The 18,177-nt window shown below is 45.3% G+C and overlaps 1 protein-coding gene across 2 annotated transcripts in view; it reads right to left on the minus strand.

Annotated features, from left to right (window-relative positions):
- Dock11 (dedicator of cytokinesis 11) overlaps positions 1-17,592 on the minus strand; it is a 192,474-nt gene extending 174,882 nt beyond the window's left edge. For both annotated transcript variants that reach the window (XM_005410460.2, XM_005410459.2), the window contains exon 1: positions 17,205-17,592. In XM_005410460.2, coding sequence (XP_005410517.1) covers positions 17,205-17,306 — 102 coding nt within the window. In that variant the 5' untranslated portion in view covers positions 17,307-17,592. The remainder of the gene's footprint in view (positions 1-17,204) is intronic.
- Positions 17,593-18,177: the final 585 nt, after the last annotated feature.

Below are 18,177 nucleotides of genomic sequence, written 5' to 3' on the forward strand. Positions count from 1 at the left end.
GGAATGTGGTCAAGTGATTCTAATTTTGGATTTACAGAGTAAGAGAATAAGTGCAGTATGTCATTTTAAAGCTACCCAGTCTGTGGCACTTTGTTATGGCAACTATAGGAAACCAATATGACAAGTAATTAGCTATAAGCCTGCAGGAGGAAGTATATGTTGTAAATGGGGTGATGATGGAGAAGATGGCAATGTGATCTGAGCCGGACAGGAGGGATTCCTTTGGCAGGAAAGGGAATGGAAGGACATTCCAAGATGAGGAGTCAGGTGATGAAGGCATGAAGGTAAGAGATGATGCAGGAGATGTGGAGAAACAGGGATGGGGCAGCATGGCTGGAGTCCAGGCCACATGATGGAATGTGGTAGAAGTTGATTCAGAGGCGGGATAGGCTTTCCTGGTGGATATGAAGAGACAATGAGGGCCTCTGGAGGATGTCTTAGTGTTTATTTATGGTAATATGGAACCAATGCAGATCGAGTTGGTATTTTTCAGGGATTGGGGATTTTGTTCTTCCCCCTACCCTCCCAAGAGGTCGCAGAATGGTAGAGTTTCCAGTTATTTCAAGATGATCATATTTTGCTTATCATCCAGATGGTTCCCTCTAACTTGTTATAGCTGTTGGGATATGTAGACAAAATCCTCCCCAAATAACTTCTCCAAAGGGAGATCAAGAAGCATGACAGCGAGGCACATCCACTGAACTCCATCTAATAATAACTGGAGGGTGACCACTTGGGTTGCTCTGAAACGTACCCAGCCTCTGCCCAGTAATGGCCCCTACAGAATGAAATCCTCATTTAAAGAGAGCTGCAGGAACCTTGTTTTTCAAGCAAGAGGTTTCACTTTCAAAAGGTCTGCTAAGTCAAAAGCCACTCTTTCCCAATCAAACTCAGCAGAAAAAAAACAAAGTAATGTAAACGGGGCTTGGCAGTTGTAGTTATATCATTTCTTAAACACTTTTTTCTGATTCTCTAATACCACAGATAGAGCCTCCCCTTCTTTCAGCTGAAATTTAACCCAAAGCCAGCACTTTTTAAGGGACAACCTTGCCAGATGTACAGCCCCACGACATTCCCTTGGCATCCAGGCCACTGGATTTCCAGAAAAGGCACCCAGCCATCACTAGCTCAGGCCTTTGGAATTTTCCATCTTTGGCTAAAGAAAAGGTTAAAACACACACACACACACACACACACACACACACACACACAGTGATTGCTGTGTCCCATGGTGAACACTTCTTAGTCGAACAGAGGAGAGAGGAAAGATGAGGTAAGAAGACGAGAAGGGAGCAGAGGGGTGTGTCTGGAGTACAATGATGCTCTCAGAGAAGCAGAGGGGCTGGCCACAGAGAGAGCGGGGGCAAGGCTGGCCTAGGGAGCCTGACGCAAGGAAGATCGGCCTGGAAGGTGGACGTGCAGAAAGGGACCACCAGAAGCATCCATGAAGGAAAAGCAGAATGAGGGGAGAAGGCTGTAGGTACAGCTCAGTGGTAGCTTAGCATTCGAGTTCCTCAGCACCACAAAGTCTCGAGGTCAGCCTGGCTGACCTTGAGCTCACTTTGTAGCCCAGAGTAGCCCTGGGGCAGCTCTCAGGGAAACTCCCAAAGGCTCAAAGGGGCAGCCGCCACATGCTACCATCCCTGTCAAACAGGGTTGAGAAATATAGGTCTGGAGTTGGTGTGAGCACTTATCTGCCTTCCACCTTGACCGAGGTGAGGGGCGATGAAGAGAGGACAGGCGGGCTTGGCATCTGAGTCCTACCCTTGTCCCCCCCAAATAAATCTGGTCTTTACCTGGTGGTCAGCCATTCCTAACTTCAATCTAAGCTGGAGAACTGGGTTTCAACTATGAATTAATTGTTTTGGGGTCTTGAATTATGCAGGTTGACAGTGTATACTGCCCCTAGGTTCTGAATAAATGTCTACTCACCACTTTCCTACCAGATAGCCACGCAGTTCACCTAGCACATGGTCTAGAGAATCTGATTTCTTCCCAAGTCTAAAAATACATTGCTACTTTCATCGGGGCATGGTGGTGCATGCCTGTAATCCCAGCATTCTGGGATGATGAGGCAAGAGGATCCGTGGAGTTCTAGGCCAGCTTGAGTTATGCAGTGAGACCCTGGTCTCAAAAAACAAAACAAAACAAAAATATATATAATGCTAATCTCATTAAATACTGTTAAATAGTTGAATCTCTAGTCTCTGGGTCTATCGTAATGCCAAATAATCCTTGGTTCCTGCAAATGAAGCCCTTGTTTTGCCTCCTCCCATTACCTTTACCACCTTGCCCAAAGCAGTTTAAATCCATTTGAAAGAAACCACTGGAGTCTGGCATGGAGGTACATGTCTGTAATCCCAGCACTCTGGGAGGCTGAGGCAGGAGGATCACAAATTCAAGCAAGCCTGGGCAATTTAGCAAGGTCTTGTCTCAAAAATAAAAACAAGAGGGCTGGGGATTTAGCTCAGCGGCAAAAGCGCTTGCCTGGCAAGCGCAAGGTCGTGAGTTCAGTTCCTGGTACCGGAGAAAAACCAAAAAAATAAAAAAATAAAAAAAATAAAAACAAGAGCTGGGCTGTAGCTCTGTGAAAAGGACCTGGGTTCAGTCCCCAAGTACTACAGAGATACAGAGCAGAGACAGAGACAGAGAGAGAGACAGAGAGAGACAGAGAGAGAGACATCCCACAGGAAACAGATTTTCTATTTCTATTCAACACAATCAAGTTTTCAAAGCATTTCCCTTAGGATTTTACCATGAACCAAATGAAAATATCAATCTTTTCCCTCAGCCAAGACTTCTACCTTCCACAGTTTAGCACACCATTCTCTGTCTCTAGCTCACTCTCCAATGACACACTGCTTTCTAGGTCTTTCTGCACAATCCCAAAAGCTCCAGCCCGCTAAGGCATCAACTGTCTCATAAAGCTCATGACGTAATGATGCATACAACTCATATGCCATGGAATTCAGCTGAGAGTGAGTGAGAAGAGAAACTCCAGAACAGAGGGTAGTACATTAGCAAAACAAAGTAAAAGTCTATAATCTTAGCTACTCAAGAGAATGGATGGATCATAAGTTCAAGACAATTTAGCAAGACCCTGTCTCAAAATTTAAAAAGAAATAAGGAGTGCAGCTTAGTGGTTGAGCACATACCTAGCATGCAGAAGGCCCTGGGTTCAATTCCCAGAAAAAAAAACAAGCAGGGCAGCTTGCAGGAAAAGAACTCATAATTTGGAGAAAGTAAACATCCATTTCTGGAGAAGAGTTAAATTGCATTACAGTTAATAGCTTTTCACACTGTAAAATTAGTAGATTGTGCTTATGTAAACACAATAGAAAAAAAGGAACATATTTCCACCAAAAATAAGTGAATTTTTAACTTGAATTTGCTTTTATGGACAATCGGAACTGGTTTCCTACTTACAGGGGCAAGACAAAGTGAAGATGATTAACACACATTTTGTCTCCACAGATTTTGAAACAAAACCTGGAATTTCTCCAACTTTTTGCATGATTTTCAACACAGCACAGCCAGGTCAGTTACCCAAGGGGCTATAAAAAGATAGGATGGGCCCAGAAGAAATATGGCCATGGTCAATTAGAATTGATGGAGAAAGAGAAAATGCAACCCACATTTTTTTTTTTCTGCTATGCAGTTCAGGCTGGCCTTGAGCTCACTTTGTAGCCCACGCTGGTCTCGAACTCACAATGATCCTCCTGCCTCAGCCTCCGAGTGCGGGGATTAAAGGCATGTGCCACCACGCCCACCTGGCAGTATTTGTTTGTTTGTTTGTTTGGTATTCACAATTGAACTCAGGACCTTGTGCTTGCCAGGCAGGCACTATGCTGCTGAGCTATATCCTCAGCCCCCAACCCACATCTTGATAGAGTCATCTTTCAGAGCAGAGAGCACTGTGTCATCAGATCACAGTGGATATCACAGTAGCCAGTGTGAGGAGGGCTGCTACACATACGATCAGCCAGGAAGCTTTTGTGGTTTGTCTCTCTGAGATGGCAGTGACTGCATTCGGTGGAGAGAGAAAGTTTCCATTTATCACTCAGTTGAAATCGTCATAAAGCCAAAAGGAACTCAGAGAAAATGTTCAGTCTTTCCATCCACTTTCTTCAACCACATGCTTTAGAAGCCTAGTTCTGGGAAGGGGTTCCGTGATTACCTTCAAAATGAAGTGTCCTAACTTGACCTGCAGGCTGAGTGAAGCATCTCTTCTACAGGTCATATGAGAGGCATATTGGGACTTGTCAGCCACAGTGTTATTCTCTGTGATGTGAAACCATCCCTTTCTCTTTGAAACATGCCCCTCCACACACACCCACACACCCACACACACCTCTACCTCTTTTCTCTTTTCTTTAGCTGACGGTGGAAAATTCCATAGGCCCCAGCTGGCTAGGTGCCTGCTAAGTGTCTGGCCAGCTTGTATCCTGAAACAACTCAAGTCTGAGAGCAGTGCCCATTATAAGAATTCCAGACTGAGAAGTCCTCTGGGGGGAAAAAAAGTTAATTATGAAGAATTTAAGAAAACATCCGAATTGAAATTGCAGGCTGCAAACCTGTACTGTTTTCTTTCAGCCAAAATTCTCAAAAGGGGTTGCACTTCCTCATTGGAATTCCATGTAGACTTGCATATCTGGCTTGAAGCCTGCCAGCCAATCAGGTCCCTGTTCCCGCTCCGTCATAATGCAGGAGTCTTGCTGGGGACCCATCTGACCCCAGGATCCCATCAGTCTTCAACTCCTAGCAATGCCCATGTGGCAGGCAGAATAATGGTTCTCCAAGTTGGCCTCATCTCAATGCCTGGAGCCAGTGAATGTGAATATGCTACTTTACATGCAAAGGGGACTTTGCAGGTGTGATGAAATTACAGCTTTTCTTTTTTTATTTAATTAAGGATTCTGAGATGAGAATATTGTGGATCGTCCAGGTGACACCAATGTCATTATAAGGGTCCTTACGAGTGGCTAGTGGTATAACTTTATGCTAGAGTACTCACCTAGCATTCGTGAAACTCTGGGTTCCATCCACAGCACTGAAAAAAAGTGATGTCCAGTTTTGGCTCAGAATGAAGCTCAATGATAGAGCACAAACAAAACAAGGATTCTTATAAGTGAAAAAGGGAAGCAGGAGAGTCAAAGTCAGAGAAGGAGATGTGAAAATAGAGGCTGAGTCAGAGTGATCTGACAGGAGAAAGACTTGATTAGCTCTTGCTGGCATGAGGATGGAGGGGCCAGAAGCCAAGGGATACAAGAAGCCTCTAGAAACTGGGAAAGGAGGCAACAAAAAGGATTCTCCTACAGAGCTTCTGCAGGGAGTGCAGCCTTGCAAAACCTTAGGTTTAGCCCAGCAAGACTCATTTCAGACTTCTGACCTCTAGAACTGTAAGTCTGTTTTTTTAAGACAGTAAGTTTGTAGCATTCGCTACAGCAGTAATGGGAAACCTATACACCATGTATCCAGTCCAGTCCTCAACAGGGCCCCTTGCTGGACCTCTCACCTGGCACTCTGCCTATGTTCTCTCAGCAGACACTTACTCCCTCAGGCCACAGTTCCCCTGCTGTGCTGAGCTCAAGCTATTCTACGGTCACAGGGGCATTCTGAGATGAGAATATTGTGGATCATTCAGGTGACACCAATGTCATCATAAGGGTCCTTACAAGTGGCTGGTGGTATAACTCTATGCTACAGTGCTCACCTAGCATTCGTGAAACTCCGGGGCATCCCTCCTCAGAAAGGCCAGTAACAAGACCGGAACTTACTCCTAGAGTTGCTGGGCAACTGACCAGAAAATCAAGACAGGGGGGTTAGACATGGATGTGCTAGAATGGATGTGCTAGAAGCGGGTCAAGACAGGGACATATGGGGATGGGAGTGTGCCTCAGCAGTAGAGTGCCTGCCTAGCATGCAGGAGGCCCTAAGTTCCCACAGCAAAGACATGGACATAGTGATATAGAGGAGACAAGAAACAATACCAAAACCCAGTGACTGGAAATCAATTTTAAAGACAGGGTCAAAGCAGCAGCTTGTACAACTCCAGGCTGAGAATCTGGGCTTTGAATGTGACAAGCCACTGATGTTGCTGAACCTGGGGCAGCGCTGAGCTGGCTCCAGATATAAGTAGGAGGGAGAGAGGCAGAGAGGAGAGCCAGGTTTGTTATTATAGAATTCAAGGGAGCAGCCTTACAGAATCCTCTTCTGGCTCTTACCGTGAGAATTCTGCCAGGCCATTAGGAAGGGAGAGACCGAGGCCAATTTCCTCTGTGAGCAGTCATGTCGGTCACTAGTTGTGAAGGAGCAAGCCTCCCTGGGCCCAACTAAGCAGGGAGAGCCCACTTTGCTTTACAAGCAATAGAGCATGTCATAAACACGCTGCTGGCCCCAACCGAGGCTTCTGGCCCCTGTGAGCTTTTAAATAACAATTTGGTTTAAATTATGCAACAGTTGATCCATACCCTATTCAGACTTCTGTTATTTCTTGGTGGTGAGTTAGCACCTTGGAAGGAGACATTCCTCCTTCAGGTCTTTAGGAAACCATTTAATGCACTGAAGCATTAGGAACTTGTGAACCTATAAAAATAAACCAGCCACGCCAACAACACTTTCCATTCACACCATGAACACTGTGACAACAGGCTCTGCGAGGCATAAAGCTGGCTGTTTCTCAAACGGGAAAACTAAACTACTAATATAAAAGGCATGGAGGGAAATATATATGCTGCTATTTTTGGACAGTGTTAACCCATTTGAAAACAAATCATAAAAACAGTTCCATGAAAATGATCCCAGGTACTTCTGCAGAGCCAGTACTCTGGAGATTTTTTTCCATATAGTTATTCAAAGAGCAAAGAAAGGAAGAATGTCCAGTTGCAAACAGGCCTCAAAATCCTTAGGCTTGCTTTGGGAAGGAAAAATCTATACTGACCTCGTCTACATTTCTTAGTAACAAGCCCATCCCTTTCTTTTTAATTTTTTTGTCCTTACCTTTTATACTTTCCCACTAAAGAGACCTAGGCCTGTTTAGAGATAAACACTGCTTCTCATAGATCACCACCAAAACCACACAAAAAGAGCTCCCTCCACTTCCTTTCCTGTGGAACCTCTGGCACACACACTCTACGCTTCTTCACACGCTAACTCTGAAGCGCTTTAGACACCTGGAGTTTATTACCTGTTCTGTCATCTAGCAAACATGGACCTCCGTTTCCCCAAGTATAGAAGAGGAGTGATGACAATGTGATATGTGTTTAACAGCGACCCATAGCTATATGAGATCATGGACATCACAGTATTTTAACACTTCTTAAGATTGGAGCTATAAAAATACAAAGTCATGTCGTCATTTAAAAAAATATACGAATGAATTCACCAGGCTTCTGAAACAATTCACTGAAACACTTCAATAAATAAAAATATTCTGTCTCAGAGAACTTCTTAGTTAACTGGCAGAAGGAGATTTAACTTCTTAGTTAAATCTCACCCAGTAAAATATCTCTAGTCATTAGGGAAAGCAATATGATGAAAAAGCTTACATATCAGAATACCTTCCAGTACTTCTCAGCAGATTCAAACATATACAATTCAACATAAGCTGTCAAGAAAAGCAAAACTTCCCATGAACAATAAACTCCATAGGCAATAAAAATCAAGTGGAGAAGAATTGGAGGAAATCATTAATAGCAAATTTAGGCGGGATCGTGCAAGGCTGGGCACAGACAATAGGGAAACCACGTGTAGCTGGAACATTTGGCATGTTTCCCACCATACTGCCTCTGATGGAAAACTGTACACATGATTTACTCTGCTATCACAAAACCAGAATAACTGATTATAAAAAGATATTAAGGCCGGGTGTAGTGGAACACGCCTGTAATCCCAGCACTTGGGAGGCTGAAGCAGGAGGATTGCTGAGAGTTCAAGGCCAGCCTAGGCTACAAAGTGAATTCAAGGCCAGCCCAAAGTGCATAATGAAACCCTGTTTCAAAAAGACAAAATAAAAGATATTAAAACTGGGTGTGTAACTCAATGGCAGAGCAGGTGCTTAGCATGTATGAAACCTTGGTCTCCATCCCCAGCACCACACCCAAAATAAAGTATATTAATTTTTAGGAGACCTTTAAGCTTTATATTTTTCCACTAAAATAAATGTTTCCAAAATAGTTTCAAAAGAGGCATTTGAGTTTCAACATCCATTTGATTATTTTAAAATGAGGATTAATGAGTGAAAGGGATATCAATAAAGTTTTGGGAGAGAAAAGAGTGTCAAATCCCCATTCTCCTCTATTCCTTTCTTTGCATAAATTACACTGAAGATAACAATATGCAATATAACAACCACTGTTAATTCCCTGTCATCTTATTTTGAAATTCTGTATTGTTTTTATTGTTTTTGTGTTGTTTTATTTTTGTCTTTGTAAAAAAGACAAAGACACCAAAAAAAGACACACCAAAAAAGTTACATTGAACAGGCTGGCGTAAAGGCGGGTGCTTCTGCATAGACCATGTGTGTGTGTCCCCACCCCTAACATGCCACCACCCTGACATCTAGCCTTCCCAGTCACTCATCAGACTGATCTGGAGGCAGGAAATGCCAAAGACCCAGGGCCTAACTAACATCCACTACTCTTTTCAGTATGACTAAATCAGACTGGGAATGGATATTACCAAGAGCCTACCAGAAAGGTATCTACCAGTTTATTCTTCCAGGAAGGGTCTGACTCGGGTCAGGCGTGGGGCTTACCCCTTTGGGATATGGTCTAAAGCAAGACAATAAGAAAGCAAGAGTACCTGCTTCTCCTTCTGCCAGTTCATCTTTTCATTATTGATTTGCAGCACACACACAAAAGGCTCTGCTTGCCCCTCATAAAGACTACGAATGATAATAAGAGCTAACAGTCATGCTTACTACTGCCAAACCTTGTTCTAAGTGCTTCGAGTGCAACAACTCCATTAAGCCTTTCAATAAGCCCATGGGGGATGAAGGTTAAATAACTGGCCCAAAGTCACCCAGCTAGCAAGCAGCTGTGCTGAACTTTGAACCTGGGCATTGTGCTTCCAAAGCCCATGCTCTGTCTTACCAATTCTGTTCTAGGAAACATGAGGTTACAGGCAATAGCAGTTCACCAAGACTGTTTCTTTGTCTCATTCCAGTTATGGCTCTGGGATCCTCCAGGGTGGAGCTTTGCAAAGAATCAAAAAGGCATCTGGCTCTAAGCTGAGACAAATGACTGACCAATGTTACCCAAGAACTCCTCTGCCCTCATGACAAAGGCTAAAGAAAAGCAAAGAGATCAGAAGTACTCTTAGAATTTATAGAAAACCGAGAGCACTCAGGCTCCTCCCTCGTATGGTTTCTGGCTTCTCCTGTGTTAAATATGTTTATTTTTAAAAAATAATAATTTCTCAATATGCCTAACTGACAATTCTGTATCTCAGGAAATTGTGAAATCAGGTATACAAATTAATCCTCTGAACTGAATTCCAACAAGAAAAGCTTGTGGGGGGGGGTCTTTAAGTGAAACGGCGTTTGGGAAGGGAGCAACCATTTACAGTCTATAGAGATCAAGTAAGGGAATGCCAAGGCCAGTCACACATGTACACTATGTACAGATTTCTCACCCTGCTGGATGGTACCATTAATTCTCCTCATATCCATAGGAGGGAAGGGACTATAGTCAAAATAAATGTGGGAAATACCACAGAGATTAACAGTGCTCATTAGTAAAGGCCTACTTAACCTTGTTAAAACCAGGAAGGACCAAACTCTTGAAAAAACCTTAAGGATCACAAAAAAGAACAGAGGGCAGAAGTTGGAGGAGAAGCAACAGACATGATGTAAGTAACTGACCACAGAAAAAAGGCAAAAACCTTTAGCATCCTACCTGGCTTCTGTCTTCTCTATTTCAGTTATTTACATGTAGCTAATCTTCCTTTCTAGGGCTGGAGGTATAGCTCAGTATCTCACACAAGGCCCTCGGTTCGACTCCCAGCACCACAAAAAATAATCTGTCTTTCTGGCTTGTTAGTCCTCAGGGCAGGAACTATTTTAATTAGTCTCTCTGGGCATCTGGAGGAGGTTGGTCAGCCCTTCATCCTAACACTTTGCTGCTTAGACCATGAGAGCTAGAGCTAACTGGAAGTCTGGGGCTGGACTCCAGATTATTCCTCCACACCCTGCCTCCCACTCTGTGATCACCCCCAAAGGTGCAAGCCTCTGCAATCAGCTAATCTTGTCTACAATCTCATCTGTCTGCTCAGCCCTAGCCCTTTCCTGGCTCTGCCTCCCTTTCCTGAACCCAGCTGGAACACCCACCTCTCTGCCGCCAAGAACTTGTCTTGTGCCAAAACACAACCTTCCATGCACAGCCTACCCTTACAGTGTTCTCTCCACCACTGTGCTTAACTGAAACCTGTCTCTGCCCTAACACCTCTCTCAAGTAGAAGTTGCTCATTTTCTGTTCCCTATCCCTATCACCAAGCACACTTTTCCTCTTGTTAGCCCAAACTGAGAAACCTTAAAATCATCTTGACTCCGTCTTTTTCCTCTCTTTCTCCTCTTCTCCTCCCCCTTCAAGAATCACCAAATCCCGTTGATGTTATCACTTTTGCTAAGTGTCTCACACCTTCCCCTTATTTCCATTCTCACTGCCTCAGTAAAAACCTTTGTTACCCTCTCCTAAACTATATATTTTAACTAGATTCCTGGCCTCCCCAGGCTCTTCTCCCAAAACTGAGAATATCCCACACAGAGCACTGCTGCTCAAGGCACTGTTGCCTTCGTATTTCCCACAAAACAAGAACCGAGTATCTATTGCATTCCAGGCACTCTGTCAGGTACTGGAATAAACATAAATACACAGCCCCTGATATCTCGGCTCATATCCAGAATGGGTAAGAAACATTTTATGGTAGACCCTTCTAGAATACTGGATTTTTTTTATCAACTCATTTAACCTTTATGGATCACTTATCTGTCAGACACTTTGTACACATTACTTTCTTTATTCATCATCATTCCTAAAAAAGGTACTACTCTTGATCCCCATTTCACAGATGAGAAAACTGACATCAAGATACTTGCCTCAGTTCACAATGCAAGTAGGTGGTAGATGTCAAATTCAAGGGTAGCTCTGACTCTTGAGCACATGTTCTGCCCCTCACATCTTAGGTATGACACTGAGAACTTGGAAAAGAGCCCAAATAGAATGACCATGATGTGAAGAATCTTCAAATCAAGGACAAAAGAAGGAAAGAAATGAAGGCTCTTTGGCCTTGTGAAGAGTGAATTTTAAAACAATATGATAGGCAGGCACTCTGGGAAGCAGTAATCCCACCACTCCGGCGGGCTGAGGCAGAAGGATCACGAGTTGAACTCAGCCTGGGCACCTTAGCAACTTAAGGAGAGCCTATCTCAAAAATAAAAAAGAGCTGAGGACGTTGCTCAATGCAGAGTCCCTGGGTTCAATCCCCAGTACCCTCCTCCCCTCAAAACCATGGTGGCTGTCTCCAAATATTTGAAGGGTTGTCATGCGAAAGAGGAAGCAAACATTTTATGTGGCTCCACAGAGCAGAGCTGGGCCAGACCCACAGTGAAACTTAGAGTAAATTTCAGCTCAAGAAACTTTTCTAACACAGCCCTCTAACCAACAAGAGCTACACAAAAATTTGTCAGAGATGTGTCCTGGAGACATTCCTGCCTTGCATGGACAAATGGCCTAGATAAACATTTCTGTGCATGGCAGAATTACCTAGGGTGGTTTTAAAGAACATACATGACTGAACCCACTCCCGACTCAGCAAAACAGAATCTTCGGGTAGAGGCAGGGGAGGCCACTATTGCAAGAACTGAAAATAAGGAAATAAGTCTGTAAGAAAGTTCACTTAAATTCTCAAAACAAGAAATATGAATGAACAATTAACATATGGGAACCTGTTCAAATAAGCAAAGAAATATAAATGAGAACACTATGTCCTATCAGATTACAAAGATAAAAAAATATTACTAACCAGTGTTGGCGTGGGAGAAGAGAAATGAATACCCTCACAGTCTGTTGGTGAAAAAGTACACTGGAATAACTTTCTGCAGAGCAATTTAACAGCATGTTTGAGGAAAATTTTTGGATGTGCTGGAGATGGAATCCGTGGCCTCAAGCATGCTAGGCAGGTGCTCTCCCAGTGAGCTACTCTCCCAGTGCTAAGAGGAATTATTATTTTTTTTATTGACAAAGGGTCTTCACATGATGTCCAGCCTGAGCCCAAACTCCCGATCCTCTAGTCTCAGCCTCCAGCTGGGCGTGGTGGCACATGCCTGTAATCCTGGTATTTTGGGAGGCTGAGGCAGGAGGATTGCTTCAATTTTGAGACTATCCTGGGCTACATAGTGAGTTCAAGGCCAGCCTAAACTACATAGTCAGACCCCGTCTCAAAAAAACCTCTACTCTCAGCCTCCAAAGTAGCTGCGGTAATAGGTGTGAGCTACTGCATCAGTTTGAGAGGACTTTTTAATACTAAAAGCACATATAGTCCTTGAGCAAGCAATTCCATTTATCCTAACTGGAAAATCTACCAAGTTGGAAAATGCCTTCTAAAAGATGTTCATTCAGTTAATATTTAGGCTGGTGCTATTCAAGATTACATTTTCCAATGATGAAAATGTTCTGTATCTATACCAGCCACTAGGCACACGTGGCCATTGAGCACCTGAGCTTCAGCAAATGCAATTTAGGAACTGATTTATCTTAAATTTAAAGGTCCATGGGCTCACATTTATAATAGCATAACATAACCTACACAATCTGGTACACCTACAGTGAAATTGTTGGCAGACTTACTAAACATGATTATGTAAATTTATATTTACTGACATGAAGAAATGTTCATAAGATATTGATAAATGGAAAAAAATTATTTAAAAGATTGTGATGTATTTCAATTCATACATTTTCATGTATGGATACAGAGAGTTTTGAAACACACACATTTGATTATTAACAGAATATTAACAATGTTCCTTCTGAGTAATGAGATGGTAATGATTAAGTTTTTTGTTTTTCTAATTTTTCTACAAAAAAATGCACTTATTTAATAAAGTGATCAAAATTAAGTCTTCCTCAAGATTAAAAGAGGCCAAGACTCAATGCACAGGATTTTTAAAACACATTTATCTTAGAAAACAAATTCTACTATGAAGTGCTCAAGTAAGGGTTCAGCAAGAAGGGCTCTCTGGTTTCACAGCAAAGTGCACCAGTCTTTTGGACATATCCTTGAGGAGTGGCTTAATCTTTCAGGCCTTTCTAACCCTGAGAAGCCAACAGAAGTAACAAGATAAATCTCATGCTTAGGTTGTTTGTTTGTGTGTGTGTGTGTGAACAAGACATCCAGAATATGCACAAAAATCAACTTTAAGTTCTTTCTAGCCCATACTATAATGCCAGCTACGGTCAACTTTCCTCTCTCAGCTCTTTGATTACTGAACTAAGTCTCAGTTCAGAGACTTGGTCAAGAAGCCCAAATTGGGCTGGGGATGTAGGTCAGTAGTAGAGCACTGCCTCTGCATGCATGAGGCCCTGTGTTCAATACTCACACTGGGAAAAGCCCAATTTGAAAGTGGTTTTATTCCATGCTGTAAGTTCTCACCTCCTTACCAATGAAACTGTGCAGATTGTCTTATATTAAGTACTTTCCACAAATTCCTGGGGAGAGCAGCTCCGTTGGTTTTCAGTGCTTCCCTAAGTGGGAATATAACAAACATTCTCTACAAAGGTAGTTGTGAGTGGCAGTGGCTGGTGGGGGACATCAACAGCTGCAGATCCTTTTAGCCCTTCTCAGCTCCTGCAGATCTTCCTTCTCTGGAAGTCATCACATGAAATGTGGCTAATGCCAGCTAGAGAACACCAAGCAAACACAGTAGGTCCTCAAGAGTAGATATAATAAAACAGATTTATCAAATGTCTTTGAGGCACAAATAGCTATATCCTGAGTTATCACAAAATACCATTAAAACTCTGTATTTTAAACATGTATATGTGTAAATTCTTCTCCATTACTCACATGAACTCTCAGTTGTAATGTTCCTCCCCAAGCCACTCTTAAGATTATCATTGCCAATAATGATTCTGTAATTATCCCTTTCCCTGGTTTAAAACTGACTTTCATAAAAATGCTGAACTTACAGGAACATGCAGCAATGAAACAACCTCTTTCTCTGTCTGCTTCATTATGTAGTTATCAGATTCATGGAAGTACAAATTCTGAATGAAAGCCTGAATACACAGTAATATGCTATATATAGCACAAGTCCAGTCCCTCCGAATTTTTCCAACATTGAGCAAAACTGAATGTTAGCAACGTGCCAACAAGGGTGCAATTGTAGAATTAAAAAAAAAAAAACCTACACAGGAAATACTGTGTATTTGTCCAGCTTGGTGGGCTTTCCAAGTTCTAAGGAGAGATACATTGGGGAAAGCTTGGCCTGCTGCGCTAATGACGCCAATTCATATTGAAACTCTAACGTTAGTATCTTGGGTTCACAGCAGCAAGTGTAAATCCTACCACAGCTGTCCCTTAATAAACACATGGGGCTTAAATCAGAAAAAAATCAGAAGTTTTGGTGGCAGCTGCAATACTGTCCTTGCTCTCCAGCTACCCATGGCTTCATAGCTCTTTGTGTCAGAAATGCAGGGAGAGGAAAGAGAGAGAAAGAGAAAGGGGAGAGAGGGAGGGAGGAAAAGAGATAGAAACTGACTGAGAGTCATTTAGGAGCCTACACTCTATTCAAAGCTGTTTCCTTATTTTTTAATGGAGTGAGCTACTTACAAATAGCATTTTCCAAGGTGCTAGGAAGAACCTAAAATTGATTTCTGTATACGATCTGGGTTTCCTGTTGACCTATACACACACACACACACACACACACACACACACACACACACACACAACCTCAATGGGAACTAAAGAAAACAAATGAAAAAGCCATCCTCATTTCATTATAACTATAGGGCACCCAGCATTGTGTCTTGCATATGTTAGGGGTGCATCAGATACTGGCTGACTTATTACTAGACTGTGCCCTCCCCATTCCTAAGATCTCAATGTGGACCACATACTAAAGTAGTGAATAGGACTAGGGATTTGGCTCAGCGGCACAGCGCCTGCCCGGCAAGTGCAAGGTCGTGAGTTCGATCCTTGGTACTGGAAAAAACAAACAAACAAAAATTAAAGTAATGAATAAATATCATCCCTCTGCATTGTCTGGTATAAATGCTAAAAATCAGAGACCTTGGTCCCATGTAAACTAGGCTGACGGGAAACCATGGCTACTGACAGTAGCTCCAAGAAGAGTCTCCTCCCATTAACAGTTTGAGCAGCTGCATCGGTGTTGCACAAAACCTAAAAACCTAGAATGTTAACTTTTTGCGGCAGAAGGTAGCAAGTCAAACGCTGGTCTTGCTGCCCTTCATCTATTCTCTTGAGACCATCTGCCTGCCTCGAAGCTCCCTTCACATGCTGTGGCAGAGGGTCAGTCAAACCTGCTCAGGAAAGGTTTTCCTTCTTAAACGGAGGAAAGTGTTCCCTGTGGTATGCAGCTTGAATCACTTGCTGATAATCCACGAAGAGGAGAGCCCTGGTATAAATGCCCTGCACACAACTTGTCTTCCTCTCCTAACTGGCTATGATGACAAGTTTGGTTCGAATTTGACCTCAACAGGTCCTCCCTCCCAGATCAGAATGAAACACACAATAAGCCAAATCCATTGAAACAACATTAAAGGTCTAGGGTTAGCTTCACTAAACAGCAGGATTAAACTTCCAAGGGTCCAGCCATGATACAGAGATTTCTTTAAAGTCACTTGGCTTTGCACAGTTGTAGCTATTAGGGATCAGATTTTTATCTCAAAGGTACATATTTCATCTTTGATCCTCCTCCAGAACTCTCACTAATGTCAACTTTCTCTACTGTTGGGATCAGACTCCTGACCTTGTTTTAATGTTGCTTTTATTGCTGATTCTACAAGATCAACAGGAAAAATTACAAGGAAAAGCTGTAAAGTTCTCTTCCCACGACAAGCTGTGTTAACAAAAAAACGCTCTGTTTAATGGTGAAATTTAAACACTGCGAAGGACATACTGTAAGAGAGAGCAGAGAGACAAAAACAAACAAAAATTTTTCCAAAGACCCAACTAACAAAACACACGCTAATTAACCAATCCAATTGCTTATTTGGGGTTTGTTCGCTAGTCCAGGAAATTGGCCACCACTGCCTTGAAAACAGAAGGGGCAAGTGCGGGTTAGCACAGTTCATTCCCCTCCCTAGCGAGACAATCGCGGCGTAGCCAAGGGTGCGCCTGGAGGGCTCTCAGGCGTGCGAGCTCTTGGCCCACCATCCCCCAACCTTGCCGCCCTGATGGTGCGTCCAGTCCCTAGCGGTGGGTACCTGCCGTCCTTGGACCGGCACAACCCATCTTCCCTTAAACCTCGTCCCCTTGCCATTGCAGCGCTCATGGGTCTCAGGGGACACCCCCGTTCATCCGCAAGCTACCCCGAGTCCACTCTCCCGAGGAACCCCGTTGTTCCCAATTCCTTCCCTCCCTGGTGGCAGCACCAGCACCCCTTCAACACCCATCGACACCCTCTCTCCCCGGTAGCAGGAGGAAGTTGCTCTGCTTCCTCTATTCTCACCGCCCGCCCGAGCTTGGGCGCCCAGGGTTTTTTGGGTGCGGTTCTTTTTTTGTGTGTACACGCTGTGTGTGCGCGCGTGAGTGTATATTTGCAAAACGCTCATCGCATCCTTCCGCCTAGGCTGCCTCAGGTGCCTGCCGCGAGGTGATCGGGCACTCCTTGTGTCCCGGTACCCCGCTCTTTGTGCCGGGCGCAGAGCTGCGAGAGGTCTGCTCTGCACCTTACGCCCCCGCCCCGCCCAGGGTGGGAGCGCGGCTTTGCGGGTCGGCGTCCACCCCAGCGCGCGCCCGGGCTGTGCCGGGCTTCCCAGCGCTGTCAGCGGGCGCCTAGGAGTCGGACCCCGGCAGGCGGCCGCCAGCGCGAAAACTTGCTGGAGCGGAGAAAGAGAGCTCACAGCGCACTGGGCGGCCGCCCAGGCGCCCCTCCTGCCCCGGGCCCGCGCGCGGGAAGCCACCGCGTCGCTCCCCGCAGGAGCGCGTCCCCCGAGACGTCCCGTCCCTCGGCCACTCACCAGCATCACGGAGCCGCGCACAGCCTCGGACACGCTCTGTCGGAGCTCGGCCGCCGTGCCGGGCTTGCTGAGCCGCTTAGTGAATTTGCGCACTTCGGCCATGGCAGCGGCGGCGGCGGCCAGGTCTCGGCGAGCGTCTTCCCTGCCCCGGGCCGGGGCGGCCGCGGCCGCTGCTGATGCCGGTGTTTACAAGCCGGCCGGCCACATCGCAGCTCGGCGGCGCCGCGGCTCCCGCTGCTCCTCCCTCCCGCCCGTGCGCCTCCCTCGTTCCCTTTGCTCGCTGGCTCGCTCGGCTTGCTCACCGTCCGGCCCCAAGGCGGCGGCGAAGGCGGCAGCGGCAGCGCCCGCCCGTCTAGAGGGAGCCCGAGTCCCGCCCGCTTCAGGAGGAGGGTGTGTCGGGCGGGGAAGGGTGCGTGGAGGGGGAGGGAGTTCTGGAGGTGGGGGCGGGGGTCACGAGGGAAGAGGGGGGAAGTGGCAACCAGTCGGGCTCCGCCCGCGGCAGAGGTTGCTGGTGAAGCCGCATCCGGGAGGCGAGATGAGGCTGCTGCTTTTTTCAAGTGTAGAGCGGGAGGAGGGTCGAGAGGGGTGATGAAATGCCTCCGAGACTGGACCGCGCTCTGCCCCACGGCTCCACTCTCGCCCCAAAGGCTGCGCAGTCCCCCCGGGAAGCCTGGGGAAGTCTCACTGCCCCCACCCCGCAAGCCCGGAAAGCCAGGCGGCAAGGGGCTGCGACACAGCCACAGCGTGGAGCAGCCGCCTATTGTGTGCTCCTGCGAGGTAGGGTTGCGCCTCTGCCTCTGTCTGAGGAAGGAGAGCGGGGTTTTGGCAGAAGGAGACTCTCCCGGCTTCTCCTCGCCTGCCACACTCTTCTCTTGTCCAGCCTTCCACCTCACACGGGCAAACCCTGGAAAGGAGCAGGTTTCAGGAATTGTGACCTGCTGTGGTGACATCCCCTCACCCAGGAGGGGGAAGG

Source organism: Chinchilla lanigera, unplaced genomic scaffold (assembly GCF_000276665.1).
Source record: "Chinchilla lanigera isolate Chin_1 unplaced genomic scaffold, ChiLan1.0 scaffold00133, whole genome shotgun sequence".
NCBI classification, from domain to species: domain Eukaryota; kingdom Metazoa; phylum Chordata; class Mammalia; order Rodentia; family Chinchillidae; genus Chinchilla; species Chinchilla lanigera.